Here is an 18,326-nt window from a genome sequence, read left to right on the forward strand (position 1 = left end):
AGGTCAGACCCCTCAGGTAATCTATATTTTGTGCGGAAATATTTCTATTTAAATCAATAATCTCTTACTTCGAAATATATTATTCAAATTTTATCTTATTTATATTTCAAGAAAGAGATAAGAAAAATTAGTTCAAAATTATGTATATTATATTTTAAATAATTTTTGAAAATTAATCGCCGGCATAATTCTGCAACATTTTAATGTTTGTTGTGTAGAGAGGATTAAGATGTGTTTGTCTGAGATTTGAGAGTGAAAAAATAGATTCAGACTAAAATCGCTTTGAAATAATATTATTTATTTTTTTATTGAATATAAGCCAACATGTAGCATTGCGTTTGTTTAAAATTAAATATCTAGAACTGATTTAATAATTAAGGAAATTATAAAAAAATTGATTTTGCTTACCACAAAAAAATTGTAACAAATATTCTTTTGTCCAATTTGCTAACCAGAATCTTAAACTCTTACTCTTTGATCTAAAATAAACTTTTTGATCATGCTCGGTACGTCACATTTGGAGCATTATCAACTTTCCTTATCACTCGCATATATAATGAGATGCCCTCTGTGCCGCACGCCATTGAACAATCCATCGTCGGTGTTGAAGAACTAATCGGCAGAAAAACCCGGGTAAGTATTTACTTTCATATTTTTGAGCAATTTTCATTCATAATGATGTTTCTAAACAATTTAAAAAATCAAAAAAATTCCCATCTTCTTCAAATTAATTGAAAACCTACACCTTGAGTAACGCTGCATTAACCATGCACCTACTAGGTGTTTAACTGCGGCAAACTTATTTCTTATTTTTCCCCTTCGTTATAAATTTCTTGTTAATATTAAGTCTTCCTTCTTTGATGCTGAATTTAAAACAAAAATTAATTCAATCTAATTTTTATAATATAATATATGATGAATCGTCCAATGACTATTTTTTACCGCGACCAATAAGGAAAAAAAATCGCACCCAACCTGAATTTTTTTGGACAAGCAAAAAAGCATGATAGATGTTTATTATAACGTTTTTAAATTTATAAAAGTTTTTCATATTAAACTTGTTAAGTCATATTTTTTGCTTCATAAAACTTCATTCATTTTTATTTTTTAATGTGTAATTCATCAAATTTCTCATGCACCACTTTGTAATCGATAATTAAATTTTTTTTGCTCTTCCAAATTCAACAGAATCGTAATGTTTTTTTTTTTTTTTTTTTTTTTTAATTTTTGGGTGCGTCCAGGATAGATTTGAGAGTAAATGTTAAATTTTTTTTTTGAAAACATGCCATTCCAAATTTTAAGTATGTTGTTGGGGTGGTCATGAGGCCTCGCTCACCAAATTTTCAAGTCAAAATATGGGGTACTTTTCCGGGAAATCAGATTTATCCAAAAACAAAAAATATTGAATATCTTTGCTCCTATTGAGAAATTATAAATTATCTTTTCACTTCCTGGCGTAACTTTTTACGCCTAACAATTTTTCTGTTGAGAACTTTTGCGTAGGTCAAAGGTCAAGGTCACTAAATTGCAAATTTCACTTTCTGACGCAATTTTCGCAAAGATGCACACCTCAGAAATTTTTCGCAGTATAGGAAAAAATGTAGCCCCAAGTGTTTAGAACAACATACTTGATTTCCAGAATGGCATTATTTTTAGTTTTTTAATTAATTCTAAATGAATATTAAAAAACAATGAAAAATCACTTTTCCGCAATATAAAATAATTTTCAAACAGCGATAACTCAGTTTCTGTTAGAGATACGCAAAAATGTTTAAAACAAAAATGATTTGTTTTGACGTTTTGCATCTAACCATGTATTGGATATACAGGTCAGGTCACTTAGGGTCATTGACCTCAGTGACATGTGACCTTAAAGAGCAGTTTACTGAATATTTCGCACATAGTTAGGAAGAACTATTTTATGGAATGGTTTTCATAAGCTTATTACCATCTAATTATTTTTTGAGGTCACAGGTCACGGAGGTCAATGACCCCAAGTGACCTGACCTGTATAACCATTACATGGTTAGATGCAAAACGTCAAAACAAATCATTTTTGTTTTAAACATTTTTGCGTATCTCTAACAGAAACTGAGTTATCGCTGTTTGAAAATTATTTTATATTGCGGAAAAGTGATTTTTCATTGTTTTTTAATATTCATTTAGAATTAATTAAAAAACTAAAAATAATGCCATTCTGGAAATCAAGTATGTTGTTCTAAACACTTGGGGCTACATTTTTTCCTATACTGCGAAAAATTTCTGACGGGTGCATCTTTGCGAAAATCGTCAGAAAGTGAAATTTGCAATTTAGTGACCTTGACCTTTGACCTACGCAAAAGTTGTCAGCAGAAAAATTGTTAGGCGTAAAAAGTTACGCCAGGAGGTGAAAAGATAATTTATAATTTCTCAATAGGAGCAAAGATATTCAATATTTTTTGTTTTTGGATAAATCTGATTTCCCGGAAAAGTACCCCATATTTTGACTTGAAAATTTGGTGAGCGAGGCCTCATGACCACCCCAACAACATACTTAAAATTTGGAATGGCATGTTTTCAAGAAAAATTTTTAACATTTACCCTCAAATCTATCCTGGACGCACCCTTTTATTAATTGCAATTGTAAATGTCTGGAATTTTTGGGCCAAATTTTATATTACAATTAAGCAATATATTGAATGAAAAAATATTATTGATAACACATTGTATTATTATTATTGTAGTCTTCTATGTGGCCTTTGTTACAATACATTGTCTACATACGATTTTTGAGAGCAATAATTTATTAGAGAGGCATAAATCTTGATCGACTGACCGAAAATTAAATTAAATTAAATTAAAAAAAAAACGTGTCAATAAATTTTGATATCTACCAAACACTTCTCTATCATAATTTTTTTAGACCCTCAAAATGCTGCAATTTCGATGGCTCTTTATCCTTTCAATGCTGATGAGTATCTTGATTGGTGAGTTGATTTTAAATACATATTTGTTGCATTTTATAAAATGTGATTGGTTTGGGATTGTAACATTAAATCAAATTTAGAAAAAAATTGCATGACAAACTTTTTTGGTTCCATTTTATTCACCAAAAATGTGTGATATAAATGCAAAAATTAGCAATCTTTGCGTATGAACTTATTTAAAAAAAATTTCAGCCCAAACTGCGATTGCAAACAACAGACGTCGGGTGAGTAGTTCACTTTGCACTTTGCCAGAATAAAGGGAATATTGAAGAAAAAATTGCTTATCAGACCTGAAACCTAAAAAATCTCAATTAAAGAAAAGCACCTATGAAATTAATTTTTATTTGACAATGTTATGCTGGAAAATAATTTAATTGAAATCTTAAATACAATCCAACTACTAACGTGTATTAAATAAAATCTTCATTCCCATATACAGTGTGATCTATTATGTATTAATTTTTTTTTGCGGAGACATTAAAACAATTGTATATAATTTTTACAGATTTCGTCTAAAGCGTTGAAAGAAAAGAATGAAACCATTCAGAATGTGGAGAAGTTTCTGACAGAAGGCGAATACGCGGTAGACATGGAAGGATACAGCAAAGTAATTGCATTGCTGGGAATGTCCGGTACCGGCAAGAGCACAATCAAGAAGCTCTACCTGAGAGAACCAAACCTGATGGTCATAAAGGCCGGCACAAAAAGCGCGCGGTTTCTTTTCACGGACGGAGGAAATCAAATCAGTTTGGCCAACGAGACTAGCAAGTCGAAGACCTTGATTCCCATCACGACCATTGACCCTTCCTCGGGAGCACTGTTCATCGACTGCCCAGGTTTCAGTGACACAAGGGGTGTGGCCGAAGAAATCGCTGCGAGCTACATGATCAAGAAGGTTCTTGACCAGGCTGAGCAAGTCAAGTTCATCGTGGTCGAGAACCACGCTGGACTAATCAATGGCGGTGACAGGTACACAATCAGAACGTTCCTGCGCCACTTGGCCACGTTTATTCCTGACGTCGACCGACTGAGAGGCTCCATCGGGTTCATTGCAAACAAAGCTGAGAAATCAGCTGCGTCGTTTGAAGACGAAGAAGATGAGGTAATCGAGGTTTTGGAGAACTTCAAGGACGCTTTATTGGAGAACTCCGGCGACGAAAAGGGTGGCTATCTCCGGTCGGATGAAATTGCCAAGATGTCAAAGTTGATCGACATAATCAACGCTGGTGATCAAGGTGACAACGTCGTCGTTGTTTATAGGCCGAACAAGGAGGGCAGTCCTTGGGATATCGACTACATGAACAAAAGTGTCAACAATTTAAATGACATGATAGAAAACAAGTTGCAATTCGCTGACAACAGGGGAATCCAGTACAACTACAGCCTCAGCGCCCAGGGCGTCGCCCTCATCAAAGACGATTTGATTCCTATCAAAAGTGCAGAAATTGAAAGATTGGTCGTTACTGTCCTTGAGTCATTTCGGCAGCAGCTAAACCAAAGGATCCGTGAGAAAAAAATAATCAGTGAAAAAACTTATGTAATCAGTGCTTTAATCAAAGACGTTGCTAGCCAGCTTCAAAGTGCGTCTAAATATTCGGACTTTCTCTCTGAAATTGCAACATCTTCCGGTTTTGTAGTGGATGCTGACATCCTTCAAAAAATAAAAAAGGTGGAAAAACTATTCCTGTTTTTTATGCAGATGGCAAGAGTTTCTCGAGAACTCTCTACGATTATTCAAGATCAAAATATAATATCTGAAAAATTCTTACAACCCCTCAATGAATTGCAGCTTTATTACAATTTCATGCGTAAATTGGAAGAAGGTCTGCAAAGTTTTGAAGCTCATTTGAACCGGGAACGTTTTATAGGATTGGTCAATGTCAAGACAGGAATTAACTCCATGAGTGACTATGAAAATTTGATTTTTAATCTGAGCATTCTGAAAATCGCGATAGCGGATTCCAAAGCGCTCGTATCTATCAACTCCATCTCTACTGAAATGTTTAACGAGCTCAATGCGTTGCTGAAAAAAAACTTAGACTATGAAGTTGTGAAGCAATACGATAGTTATTCGAAAGAGTTGACCGTCAAGGGAAAAACAGTTTTGTTGAGCGAAGCTGCCTTTCATTCTCAAATGTATCCGGAAGCCAGGAACATCAAAATCTTTGCTTGGCAAACGCTCTTCGTAGATGGAAACTTCCAGCTGACTGATGCCAATCTTGCCATGGTCGCTCCCTCAATAAAAGTCGTCGTCCGCACGGTTATTAAGAGCACTGCCAGCGACTCGGCTGTAGGCAAAAGCGGGAAAAGTTCAGGATTCGTTTACATCAGCGCGCTCAAAATTGATAATCCATCTAGGCTGAGCGTCATCAGCACAGGTGGACGGGGAGGGAAGGGCATCGCCGGTGAAGCTAGTTCATGTCACTTCCCTTCAATACCTCAAATCTACATATCATCTGGAGCTAGTTATGGTGATATCACCACTCGACTTGCTAAATACCATTACGAAATACTTTTGGACACTAATTCAGAGTCCGAGGACAATTCATTCATTTATTACAGGTCTTATTATAATAAAATAATCTTCAAAGTCACCCATCCTAATGCCTATTCAGTGATTGCAGCGACCACCGGCAGACCAGGGGGCAAAGGAGGTTACCCTGGAAAAGTTACTTTGAAAACAAAGAGCTCTTCGTCCTCTCCAGTAATTGTGGAAAATCAAGGTGAATCCGGCGTTGCCGGAGATCCGGGCTTTATTACGCCTTGCTTTGAGAAAATCCCCTTTCTCATTCTCCATTGCGAAGAGAAAACTGAAAAAAATACTTTTGCCAAAACCAAATATCATGGATTCAAATGTTCAACTTTTTCGTCCGGGTTTGAAGAAACTGCGAACGACGTGGTGCCCCAATACCGGACCCAGAACAAGGGAGTGGCACCCGCAGAAAGTTCGCAGCCTCCAGAAACACCCTCGCGCCAAATAACCGCTGAATACTTGAACGATTCCAAATCGTTTGAAGCCGATTATACTGTGGAATTCAGCAAATTCATACGCTAACAAAATTGAAGACCATTTTTCAATACATAAAAAATGCAAACCTTTATAATGTATAGAGCTACTTCATTTTTTTGCTATTAAAATATCTACTTTTTATTATATTTTTTATTTCTCCAATAAAATGTTTTACACAGAGATAAAGGAAAACGAAATCATTGTTAAAAAAACTGACACACCAGATAGAATTTATTTAAATCATATCATAGTTTTGTTTTGTATAGTAGAATATTTGAATGATCGAGGGTTGCTCTGTAAAACAAAAACATCACAAAAACCGTCGCAAGAAAAACCGACATATAGTACATAGATTTGTTTTCCATAAATATATATGCAACTGCGATGCACTTAGTTAATCCTGTACCAAGTATAACGTTTAGAACTGTCATTTTTACCTGTAGGCATTTTATTGGCTTATCTGTTTAATGATGTCGCATAATGTGTGTAAATCAAATGACAATAATAATAATAAAAAAAAATATATTTACATGAGAATTTTTTGTTCTTTTCTTGCATGTTAATCTTAAATGCATAGTTATGTTCTTTGGCCTTTCATAAAATATGGAAAAAAAGCATATAAAGTTAATATAAATCTGCTTTGAAGCACTTACGACTTGGACTGGCGAAAATATTATTTATGATTTTATTATCAAGATATTGCAAAAAATGGATCAATATTAACAATGTGGGACAAAATCATTACCCTTTCTTTGAGAAAAAAGAAAAGGCAAAAAAGCAATTTTTAAGACGACCTGCTAGCTGCATGCATAGTGCATATGATCAAAATGTGTTTCATTACGAATCATTACACCAAAATAACCTGAATGTTTTTTTAATAGAACAAAACTCGCTTCACTCAACCCACTTATTTATTTTTTCTTTTTTGGGCGCAAGGCAAAAGTCTTAGTCTTTGATTTTGGGTGCCACGTGCGTTTCCCCTTTTAAACCGCCTAACGCCAGATTTTTAGCACACATCCCTCTTCAGCCCACTGCCTCTCAAGCAGTGAAGTCGCAATTGTTCAGATTAATTTCTTTTGCGGCAGGAGAGAAATTTTATTTTTCCTCCTTTAAAAAAGCACCATTGAATCAAAACTCTCACGATGGCGGAAAATTCCAATGAAGTAAGTAGATAAATTAATTTCTTTAATTTCAAAGAGTGGCCTCGCAGAACAAAGCGGCTCTGTACTGTTCCAACATATATGCATGAAATCAATAAATGTGCTTTTCACTTTATAACCACAAAAATTTGGTTTTCATTCACCATTCAAAAATTGTTTTTATAAATAGAACTCTACTCGCGTCAAACCACCAACCTATTTATGATGTGTTTATTTTTTGGCAAGGCAAAAAAGTCTTGGTCTTTAATTGAGAGGGCCACGTGCGTTTCCCTTTTTAGTGGTTTTTAAACCGCCTCATGCTATATTTTTAGCACACATCCCTCCTGAGCCCCTCCTGAGCCCGCAGCCTCTCACGCAGTGGGGTCATAGATGTTGTAAATAATTTCTTTTTTAACAGGAGAGTTTGTTTCCTTGAAAGATACATCGATGAATTCAAACTCTTGATGACGGCAAACTCCAGTGAAGTAAAAAAATCATTTACTTTTCAATAAATCTAAATGCAAATGGTATATTTTGCTTATTGTCAGTCAATTATAGCATTATTGGCATTGTTATTTGGAGAGGGTAAAATCAAGCGGTGGACGAGGTTTTTCTGGCGCAGAAAAAAGTGGCGAGAGCTCTTGCGGGTGAGCGGTATTGGCGCAGTACAGACGTACAGATCCTCTTTGTTCTGCGATGCCGCCCGGTTCGACTTTCTTCCGGTTTTTAAAATAACCTCTTTGAATCATGGAGGTTTGTTCTTTAATATTCGCAATATTATCAAAAAATAAGTGCTGTTCATGATTATCAGACAAGGGCTAAAGAGTGATTTTTGTATGTTCCTGCTCAAACTTTGTTCATTTCGAAGCAGAACCCTTTGACCTTTTTCGATTCGCTTGGAGCCTCGATACAAGATTTTTTAAACTAGTTTGAGGCGCTTTGTTCATTCCCATAAATTTTATAGCAAAGAGTTTTTTTCTTCAAGTTATTGATGAATAGTAATATTTTTTTACTTGTTTTGTACCGTGTTGCAAATGGGGCGCAACGCAACGAGTCATTAACATCGTGGTGACGCCTCATAAGTAACAAAATATTAATAATAATTATAATTAGAGAAAGTAACAAAATATTATTTTCAAAGAAAAAAATAATGTAAATTAAAATATGTAAATTCTGTTTCGCTTCGAATTTCGAATAATAAATAATTAATTCCAAATGTTATCAACGAAGATAAAGCCAAAATGATTTATTCAATTAAATTGTGTAAACATTTTTCATGCCGATTTTCCTCGTGGCCATAGTCCGAGCAAATTCGAGAGTGACCCAGAGGTTATCATAACCCCGTTTTGCCAACGACAGAGGAAATAAATTATTTCTTGTTTAAATGTCTGCTGTCTGCTCATTAAAATGATTTTGGCTGGCTTCAATGAAAATAAAATTACTGCAAATTTAAATCGGCTTGGATTATATTTTAATTTTGTGCAGAACAACCCCGTACATGCTAGCTATCCCAGAATCCACCAGACTGAAGCCACATATGGATAGGGCGTGCTTTGCGTTGGTCGGACTCTAATGGGAACTCGTCATGGATCTATTAGGATCTAAATGAATAGATGTTGCCAATAAGGCTGTATAAATGTTAAATAAGGTCAGACCCCTCAGGTAATCTATATTTTGTGCGGAAATATTTCTATTTAAATCAATAATCTCTTACTTCGAAATATATTATTCAAATTTTATCTTATTTATATTTCAAGAAAGAGATAAGAAAAATTAGTTCAAAATTATGTATATTATATTTTAAATAATTTTTGAAAATTAATCGCCGGCATAATTCTGCAACATTTTAATGTTTGTTGTGTAGAGAGGATTAAGATGTGTTTGTCTGAGATTTGAGAGTGAAAAAATAGATTCAGACTAAAATCGCTTTGAAATAATATTATTTATTTTTTTATTGAATATAAGCCAACATGTAGCATTGCGTTTGTTTAAAATTAAATATCTAGAACTGATTTAATAATTAAGGAAATTATAAAAAAATTGATTTTGCTTACCACAAAAAAATTGTAACAAATATTCTTTTGTCCAATTTGCTAACCAGAATCTTAAACTCTTACTCTTTGATCTAAAATAAACTTTTTGATCATGCTCGGTACGTCACATTTGGAGCATTATCAACTTTCCTTATCACTCGCATATATAATGAGATGCCCTCTGTGCCGCACGCCATTGAACAATCCATCGTCGGTGTTGAAGAACTAATCGGCAGAAAAACCCGGGTAAGTATTTACTTTCATATTTTTGAGCAATTTTCATTCATAATGATGTTTCTAAACAATTTAAAAAATCAAAAAAATTCCCATCTTCTTCAAATTAATTGAAAACCTACACCTTGAGTAACGCTGCATTAACCATGCACCTACTAGGTGTTTAACTGCGGCAAACTTATTTCTTATTTTTCCCCTTCGTTATAAATTTCTTGTTAATATTAAGTCTTCCTTCTTTGATGCTGAATTTAAAACAAAAATTAATTCAATCTAATTTTTATAATATAATATATGATGAATCGTCCAATGACTATTTTTTACCGCGACCAATAAGGAAAAAAAATCGCACCCAACCTGAATTTTTTTGGACAAGCAAAAAAGCATGATAGATGTTTATTATAACGTTTTTAAATTTATAAAAGTTTTTCATATTAAACTTGTTAAGTCATATTTTTTGCTTCATAAAACTTCATTCATTTTTATTTTTTAATGTGTAATTCATCAAATTTCTCATGCACCACTTTGTAATCGATAATTAAATTTTTTTTGCTCTTCCAAATTCAACAGAATCGTAATGTTTTTTTTTTTTTTTTTTTTTTTTTTAATTTTTGGGTGCGTCCAGGATAGATTTGAGAGTAAATGTTAAATTTTTTTTTTGAAAACATGCCATTCCAAATTTTAAGTATGTTGTTGGGGTGGTCATGAGGCCTCGCTCACCAAATTTTCAAGTCAAAATATGGGGTACTTTTCCGGGAAATCAGATTTATCCAAAAACAAAAAATATTGAATATCTTTGCTCCTATTGAGAAATTATAAATTATCTTTTCACTTCCTGGCGTAACTTTTTACGCCTAACAATTTTTCTGTTGACAACTTTTGCGTAGGTCAAAGGTCAAGGTCACTAAATTGCAAATTTCACTTTCTGACGCAATTTTCGCAAAGATGCACACCTCAGAAATTTTTCGCAGTATAGGAAAAAATGTAGCCCCAAGTGTTTAGAACAACATACTTGATTTCCAGAATGGCATTATTTTTAGTTTTTTAATTAATTCTAAATGAATATTAAAAAACAATGAAAAATCACTTTTCCGCAATATAAAATAATTTTCAAACAGCGATAACTCAGTTTCTGTTAGAGATACGCAAAAATGTTTAAAACAAAAATGATTTGTTTTGACGTTTTGCATCTAACCATGTATTGGATATACAGGTCAGGTCACTTAGGGTCATTGACCTCAGTGACATGTGACCTTAAAGAGCAGTTTACTGAATATTTCGCACATAGTTAGGAAGAACTATTTTATGGAATGGTTTTCATAAGCTTATTACCATCTAATTATTTTTTGAGGTCACAGGTCACGGAGGTCAATGACCCCAAGTGACCTGACCTGTATAACCATTACATGGTTAGATGCAAAACGTCAAAACAAATCATTTTTGTTTTAAACATTTTTGCGTATCTCTAACAGAAACTGAGTTATCGCTGTTTGAAAATTATTTTATATTGCGGAAAAGTGATTTTTCATTGTTTTTTAATATTCATTTAGAATTAATTAAAAAACTAAAAATAATGCCATTCTGGAAATCAAGTATGTTGTTCTAAACACTTGGGGCTACATTTTTTCCTATACTGCGAAAAATTTCTGACGGGTGCATCTTTGCGAAAATCGTCAGAAAGTGAAATTTGCAATTTAGTGACCTTGACCTTTGACCTACGCAAAAGTTGTCAGCAGAAAAATTGTTAGGCGTAAAAAGTTACGCCAGGAGGTGAAAAGATAATTTATAATTTCTCAATAGGAGCAAAGATATTCAATATTTTTTGTTTTTGGATAAATCTGATTTCCCGGAAAAGTACCCCATATTTTGACTTGAAAATTTGGTGAGCGAGGCCTCATGACCACCCCAACAACATACTTAAAATTTGGAATGGCATGTTTTCAAGAAAAATTTTTAACATTTACCCTCAAATCTATCCTGGACGCACCCTTTTATTAATTGCAATTGTAAATGTCTGGAATTTTTGGGCCAAATTTTATATTACAATTAAGCAATATATTGAATGAAAAAATATTATTGATAACACATTGTATTATTATTATTGTAGTCTTCTATGTGGCCTTTGTTACAATACATTGTCTACATACGATTTTTGAGAGCAATAATTTATTAGAGAGGCATAAATCTTGATCGACTGACCGAAAATTAAATTAAATTAAATTAAAAAAAAAACGTGTCAATAAATTTTGATATCTACCAAACACTTCTCTATCATAATTTTTTTAGACCCTCAAAATGCTGCAATTTCGATGGCTCTTTATCCTTTCAATGCTGATGAGTATCTTGATTGGTGAGTTGATTTTAAATACATATTTGTTGCATTTTATAAAATGTGATTGGTTTGGGATTGTAACATTAAATCAAATTTAGAAAAAAATTGCATGACAAACTTTTTTGGTTCCATTTTATTCACCAAAAATGTGTGATATAAATGCAAAAATTAGCAATCTTTGCGTATGAACTTATTTAAAAAAAATTTCAGCCCAAACTGCGATTGCAAACAACAGACGTCGGGTGAGTAGTTCACTTTGCACTTTGCCAGAATAAAGGGAATATTGAAGAAAAAATTGCTTATCAGACCTGAAACCTAAAAAATCTCAATTAAAGAAAAGCACCTATGAAATTAATTTTTATTTGACAATGTTATGCTGGAAAATAATTTAATTGAAATCTTAAATACAATCCAACTACTAACGTGTATTAAATAAAATCTTCATTCCCATATACAGTGTGATCTATTATGTATTAATTTTTTTTTGCGGAGACATTAAAACAATTGTATATAATTTTTACAGATTTCGTCTAAAGCGTTGAAAGAAAAGAATGAAACCATTCAGAATGTGGAGAAGTTTCTGACAGAAGGCGAATACGCGGTAGACATGGAAGGATACAGCAAAGTAATTGCATTGCTGGGAATGTCCGGTACCGGCAAGAGCACAATCAAGAAGCTCTACCTGAGAGAACCAAACCTGATGGTCATAAAGGCCGGCACAAAAAGCGCGCGGTTTCTTTTCACGGACGGAGGAAATCAAATCAGTTTGGCCAACGAGACTAGCAAGTCGAAGACCTTGATTCCCATCACGACCATTGACCCTTCCTCGGGAGCACTGTTCATCGACTGCCCAGGTTTCAGTGACACAAGGGGTGTGGCCGAAGAAATCGCTGCGAGCTACATGATCAAGAAGGTTCTTGACCAGGCTGAGCAAGTCAAGTTCATCGTGGTCGAGAACCACGCTGGACTAATCAATGGCGGTGACAGGTACACAATCAGAACGTTCCTGCGCCACTTGGCCACGTTTATTCCTGACGTCGACCGACTGAGAGGCTCCATCGGGTTCATTGCAAACAAAGCTGAGAAATCAGCTGCGTCGTTTGAAGACGAAGAAGATGAGGTAATCGAGGTTTTGGAGAACTTCAAGGACGCTTTATTGGAGAACTCCGGCGACGAAAAGGGTGGCTATCTCCGGTCGGATGAAATTGCCAAGATGTCAAAGTTGATCGACATAATCAACGCTGGTGATCAAGGTGACAACGTCGTCGTTGTTTATAGGCCGAACAAGGAGGGCAGTCCTTGGGATATCGACTACATGAACAAAAGTGTCAACAATTTAAATGACATGATAGAAAACAAGTTGCAATTCGCTGACAACAGGGGAATCCAGTACAACTACAGCCTCAGCGCCCAGGGCGTCGCCCTCATCAAAGACGATTTGATTCCTATCAAAAGTGCAGAAATTGAAAGATTGGTCGTTACTGTCCTTGAGTCATTTCGGCAGCAGCTAAACCAAAGGATCCGTGAGAAAAAAATAATCAGTGAAAAAACTTATGTAATCAGTGCTTTAATCAAAGACGTTGCTAGCCAGCTTCAAAGTGCGTCTAAATATTCGGACTTTCTCTCTGAAATTGCAACATCTTCCGGTTTTGTAGTGGATGCTGACATCCTTCAAAAAATAAAAAAGGTGGAAAAACTATTCCTGTTTTTTATGCAGATGGCAAGAGTTTCTCGAGAACTCTCTACGATTATTCAAGATCAAAATATAATATCTGAAAAATTCTTACAACCCCTCAATGAATTGCAGCTTTATTACAATTTCATGCGTAAATTGGAAGAAGGTCTGCAAAGTTTTGAAGCTCATTTGAACCGGGAACGTTTTATAGGATTGGTCAATGTCAAGACAGGAATTAACTCCATGAGTGACTATGAAAATTTGATTTTTAATCTGAGCATTCTGAAAATCGCGATAGCGGATTCCAAAGCGCTCGTATCTATCAACTCCATCTCTACTGAAATGTTTAACGAGCTCAATGCGTTGCTGAAAAAAAACTTAGACTATGAAGTTGTGAAGCAATACGATAGTTATTCGAAAGAGTTGACCGTCAAGGGAAAAACAGTTTTGTTGAGCGAAGCTGCCTTTCATTCTCAAATGTATCCGGAAGCCAGGAACATCAAAATCTTTGCTTGGCAAACGCTCTTCGTAGATGGAAACTTCCAGCTGACTGATGCCAATCTTGCCATGGTCGCTCCCTCAATAAAAGTCGTCGTCCGCACGGTTATTAAGAGCACTGCCAGCGACTCGGCTGTAGGCAAAAGCGGGAAAAGTTCAGGATTCGTTTACATCAGCGCGCTCAAAATTGATAATCCATCTAGGCTGAGCGTCATCAGCACAGGTGGACGGGGAGGGAAGGGCATCGCCGGTGAAGCTAGTTCATGTCACTTCCCTTCAATACCTCAAATCTACATATCATCTGGAGCTAGTTATGGTGATATCACCACTCGACTTGCTAAATACCATTACGAAATACTTTTGGACACTAATTCAGAGTCCGAGGACAATTCATTCATTTATTACAGGTCTTATTATAATAAAATAATCTTCAAAGTCACCCATCCTAATGCCTATTCAGTGATTGCAGCGACCACCGGCAGACCAGGGGGCAAAGGAGGTTACCCTGGAAAAGTTACTTTGAAAACAAAGAGCTCTTCGTCCTCTCCAGTAATTGTGGAAAATCAAGGTGAATCCGGCGTTGCCGGAGATCCGGGCTTTATTACGCCTTGCTTTGAGAAAATCCCCTTTCTCATTCTCCATTGCGAAGAGAAAACTGAAAAAAATACTTTTGCCAAAACCAAATATCATGGATTCAAATGTTCAACTTTTTCGTCCGGGTTTGAAGAAACTGCGAACGACGTGGTGCCCCAATACCGGACCCAGAACAAGGGAGTGGCACCCGCAGAAAGTTCGCAGCCTCCAGAAACACCCTCGCGCCAAATAACCGCTGAATACTTGAACGATTCCAAATCGTTTGAAGCCGATTACAACGTGGAATTCAGCATATTCATACGCTAACAAAATTGAAAGACCATTTTTCAATACATAAAAAATGCGAACCTTTATAATGTATAGAGCTACTTCATTTTTTTGCAATTAAAATATCTACTTTTTATTACATTTTTTATTTCTCCAATAAAATGTTTCACACAGAGATAAAGGAAAACGAAATCATTGTTAAAAAAAACTGACACACCCCCAGATAGAATTTATTTAAATCATTCATAGTTTTGTTTTGTATAGTAGTATATTTGACGATCGAGGGTTGCTCTGTAAAACAAAAACATCACAAAAACCGTCGCAAGAAAAAACGACATATAGTACATAAATTTGTTTTCCATAAATTTTATATGCAACTGCGATGCACTTAATCCTATACCATTGCAAGTATAACATGTTTATAACTGTCATTTTCACCAGTAGGCATTTTATTGGCTTAATCTGTTTAATAATGTCGCATAATGTGTGTAAATCAAATGACAATAATAATAAAAAAAAAATATTTACTTGAGAATTTTTTGTTCTTTTCTTGTATGTTAATCTTAAATGCATAGTTATGTTCTTTGGCCTCTCATAAAATATGGAAAAAAGCATATAAAGTTGCTATAAATCTGCTTTGATGCACTTAAGACTTGGACTGGCGAAAATATTATTTATGATTTTATTATCAAGATATTTCAAAAAATGGATCAATATTAATAATGTGGAAAAAAAATCATTAACCTTTCTTTGAGAAAAAAGAAAAAGGCATAAAAGCAATTTTTAAGACCTGCTTGCTGCATATGATCAAAATGTGTTTCATTTCACCGAAATAGCCTGAATGTTTTTTTAATAGAACAAAACTCTCTTCACTCAAACAACTCATTTATTTTTTTTTGCGCGCAAGGCAAAAGTCTAAGTCTCTGATTTTGGGGGCCACGTGCGTTTCCCCTTTTAAACCGCCTAACGCCAGATTTTTAGCACACATCCCTCTTCAGCCCCTGCCTCTCAAGCAGTGAAGTCGCAATTGTTCAGATTAATTTCTTTTGCGGCAGGAGAGAAATTTTATTTGTTATTCCTCCTTTAAAAAAGCACCATCGAATCAAAACTCTCATGATGGCGGAAAATTCCAATGAAGTAAGTAGATAAATTAATTTCTTTAATTTCAAAACTTAATTTAAGTATTATATTGTTACATTCATCAAATTTTCACCGACGACAAAAGACGGTCTCAGTTATATTTGTTGTTAAAAAATGAGCTGAATTGATGAAAAATTGAAAAATAAAAAATAATTTTTTTTATATAATATTATTATTTTATCATTTATATTTCTGCAGCACAATAATCACCATACAAAAATTAATATGGAACAATTAGAGAGTGACAGGGAAGTCGTTGGGAGTTATCGAAGAAGGACATGCTCGGCTAGTGAGGCCCCCAAAAGGTAAATTTAAAAAAAAAAAACTTAATTTTCATACAAAACATTTGGACGTCATTATAAATTACTTTATCTTACTATACAGGGTTCGGAGATATCTTTCTTTTTACACGGCTGTGAATATTGCCAAAGGTGTCGCAAATTTGGCTGAATCATCGGAAGAAGCGCCTAAAGAGCAGCCAGATGAAGATGTCATTAAATGTGACTGTGCTCGGGAAAGCTGCGGTATCGAGGCAAGCAGACATTTCAACCAAATGGTAAAGGCGATGACTGGAGACAATATTCCCCAATCAACCAACATCAACTGTGAGCACACCAAAGAAGTTTTCAAAATGACCCAAGATCCGGCCGGTTTCACTTTGCTTCAATGCGCCACGATTTTCCGTAACCTCCAAGTGATGAAATTTTTTTTGGAAACCTACAAGGACCTAATCGACGTCAACCAAAAGGCGACGAAGAACCTGATGGAGGTCACCGCCCTTCACCTGGCGGCGCAAGCCGACTTCCCCGAAGGAATTCGCCTTCTTCTAAAATATGGCGCTTTAATTGACAAAATTAACGAAACGGGCTTCACTGCTTTGCACCACGCGGCACTGCACAAAAGCACCGAAGCGGCCAAGTGTCTCATCGAAGCAGGGGCCTCGCTAAAACACACCGCCCCTGGGTTTTACAACTTCTCTGCGTTGTCGATGGTGCTGCGAAAGACGCCAAAAGCAATTGATTCTATTTATAAAAAGTTGGACGAGTCCATCACGGTCAAGGGCGGCGAAAAACCAGAAGGGGACGCTTTGCTTTCTGAGACGTACGAGGACACGAGCCGCAGGACGTTGATTTTTAATTTTTCAAAGTGGCAAGGCTCACCGAGGGAAACGGTCAGCTTTTCTCTTTTGCACGTTTTCGCCAAAGAACACAATCTGGAGCACCCCTTGCTGAGAGCAATGCTGGAAGCAAATTGGGAGCGAGCTAAAAATATCTACTACGGCCGGATTTTGTTTGGAATGTTATTTCTCGGGTTCATCACCTCCTATGTGTTGACGAAAGGCGACCCGTATTGGCAAATTTACGCGCTGCTCCTTTTCGCCTTTCTTGATTTTGTTCGAAAAGCAGCCAGTCTCTATTCCTACGCAAACAGCCCAACTGCCAACAGGCTAAGTTGGACTTTGCAGCAGTATTTCCTATCCTTTGACAACTATTGCGAAATCGTCTGTTATTTCGGTGTTCTTTTATTTTGGCTAAGCGACGACGTGATTTTGAAAGATCACGTAGGGCCGATGATTTTTTTGGCCGGTTGGTTTAAATTCATCGTAATGATTGGCGAGTTTCCGATTTTCGGCCTCTACATTGATATGTATTACGACGTGGTCAAGTCTTTTGTGAAATTGATATTTTCATTTTCAATTTATTTGTTAGGCTTCATCATTTGCTTTTGCATGTACTTCAACGGTGACACACACTTTTCTGCATTTTACACTGCCCTGGTCAAAGTCGCAGCCATGATGGTCGGGGAACTCGAGTACGGGGATCTGGCAAAAGCAATTTCCGAGGGAACTTTATCAAAAAATGTCAGTAGCACAGGCGCCGTGACTGAAATTCCAGGGTGGTACAGAGTGTTTCCCTTGACTTGTGTGCTGATTTTCATCGTGGCCGTTCCGATCGTCCTAATGAGTTTGTTACTCGGAATTGTCGTCCAAGACGTTAATGATATTAAGTGCAATGCGCAATCATTCAAACTTGCAAGAAAAGCAGAACTGGTTGAATATTGCATGGTCACCACAGGGTATGTGTCTCGGTTTTGTAAATTGTGTTGCTGCAGTACTAAAGCGTGGCTTGGTTTTAAACGTTCTTGCTCTCCGAAGTCTTATGCTCCAAGCGAGGAGAAAAATAATGACAAATATGAAATTGAATACGCGTTAGATGATGATGAACAGCCATCCTATTTGCACAAAGCATACGAGATTGCCACACAAAAATGCAAAAAAGAAAGTTCTGAAGGTTTGAATTAGTTTCTGAATTTAAAAAAAAAAAAAAAATCATCGATGACTGATCTAGAGGCTAAAAATTAGTCTCAAATGAAACTAATTGTTGGCTATGTTTTAAGTAAGTTATAACAAATAATTTTTCTCATTCAAAACCAACGTTAAT

At 35.6% G+C, this 18,326-nt stretch overlaps 3 protein-coding genes across 5 annotated transcripts; all 3 read left to right on the forward strand.

Moving 5' to 3' along the window:
* The first annotated feature begins 546 nt into the window (after positions 1–546).
* Positions 547–6,104, forward strand: LOC132195505 (uncharacterized). Of its 2 annotated transcripts, XM_059617530.1 has the most exons (5): positions 547–633; positions 2,903–2,966; positions 3,159–3,190; positions 3,472–5,528; positions 5,582–5,846. In XM_059617530.1, the coding sequence occupies exons 1-5, from the start codon at positions 562–564 to the stop codon at positions 5,691–5,693; spliced, it is 2,337 nt and encodes a 778-aa protein (XP_059473513.1). In that variant the 5' UTR covers positions 547–561; the 3' UTR covers positions 5,694–5,846. The 2 variants fall into 2 exon arrangements, with proteins under 2 accessions (XP_059473513.1, XP_059473512.1); XM_059617529.1 differs by having other exon boundaries at positions 3,472–6,104.
* Positions 6,105–6,650: 546 nt separating this feature from the next.
* Positions 6,651–18,187, forward strand: LOC132195488 (transient receptor potential channel pyrexia-like). Its single transcript, XM_059617508.1, has 3 exons — positions 6,651–7,139; positions 16,084–16,190; positions 16,270–18,187. Exons 1-3 carry the CDS (start codon positions 7,119–7,121, stop codon positions 18,185–18,187), a joined length of 2,046 nt encoding a protein of 681 aa, XP_059473491.1. The 5' UTR covers positions 6,651–7,118.
* Positions 9,308–15,257, forward strand: LOC132195506 (uncharacterized). 2 transcript variants are annotated; one of them, XM_059617532.1, is made up of 5 exons: positions 9,308–9,394; positions 11,666–11,729; positions 11,922–11,953; positions 12,235–14,291; positions 14,345–14,602. In XM_059617532.1, exons 1-5 carry the CDS (start codon positions 9,323–9,325, stop codon positions 14,454–14,456), a joined length of 2,337 nt encoding a protein of 778 aa, XP_059473515.1. In that variant the 5' UTR covers positions 9,308–9,322; the 3' UTR covers positions 14,457–14,602. The 2 variants fall into 2 exon arrangements, with proteins under 2 accessions (XP_059473515.1, XP_059473514.1); XM_059617531.1 differs by having other exon boundaries at positions 12,235–15,257.
* Positions 18,188–18,326: the final 139 nt, after the last annotated feature.

This window comes from Neocloeon triangulifer, unplaced genomic scaffold, assembly GCF_031216515.1.
Source record: "Neocloeon triangulifer isolate White Clay Creek 2 clone unplaced genomic scaffold, ASM3121651v1 ptg000009l, whole genome shotgun sequence".
NCBI classification, from domain to species: domain Eukaryota; kingdom Metazoa; phylum Arthropoda; class Insecta; order Ephemeroptera; family Baetidae; genus Neocloeon; species Neocloeon triangulifer.

Bases quoted from the DNA above. Each gene is read 5' to 3' on its own strand.
- LOC132195506 (XM_059617531.1), top strand. From the start codon at position 9,323: ATGCCCTCTGTGCCGCACGCCATTGAACAATCCATCGTCGGTGTTGAA. The intron at 9,395-11,665 runs GTAAGTATTTAC...TAATTTTTTTAG, and splicing joins TAATCGGCAGAAAAACCCGG to ACCCTCAAAATGCTGCAATT. The intron at 11,954-12,234 runs GTGAGTAGTTCA...TAATTTTTACAG, and splicing joins TTGCAAACAACAGACGTCGG to ATTTCGTCTAAAGCGTTGAA.
- LOC132195488 (XM_059617508.1), top strand. From the start codon at position 7,119: ATGGCGGAAAATTCCAATGAA. The intron at 7,140-16,083 runs GTAAGTAGATAA...ATATTTCTGCAG, and splicing joins TGGCGGAAAATTCCAATGAA to CACAATAATCACCATACAAA. The intron at 16,191-16,269 runs GTAAATTTAAAA...CTTACTATACAG, and splicing joins GCTAGTGAGGCCCCCAAAAG to GGTTCGGAGATATCTTTCTT.
- LOC132195505 (XM_059617529.1), top strand. From the start codon at position 562: ATGCCCTCTGTGCCGCACGCCATTGAACAATCCATCGTCGGTGTTGAA. The intron at 2,967-3,158 runs GTGAGTTGATTT...AAAAAATTTCAG, and splicing joins GCTGATGAGTATCTTGATTG to CCCAAACTGCGATTGCAAAC. The intron at 3,191-3,471 runs GTGAGTAGTTCA...TAATTTTTACAG, and splicing joins TTGCAAACAACAGACGTCGG to ATTTCGTCTAAAGCGTTGAA.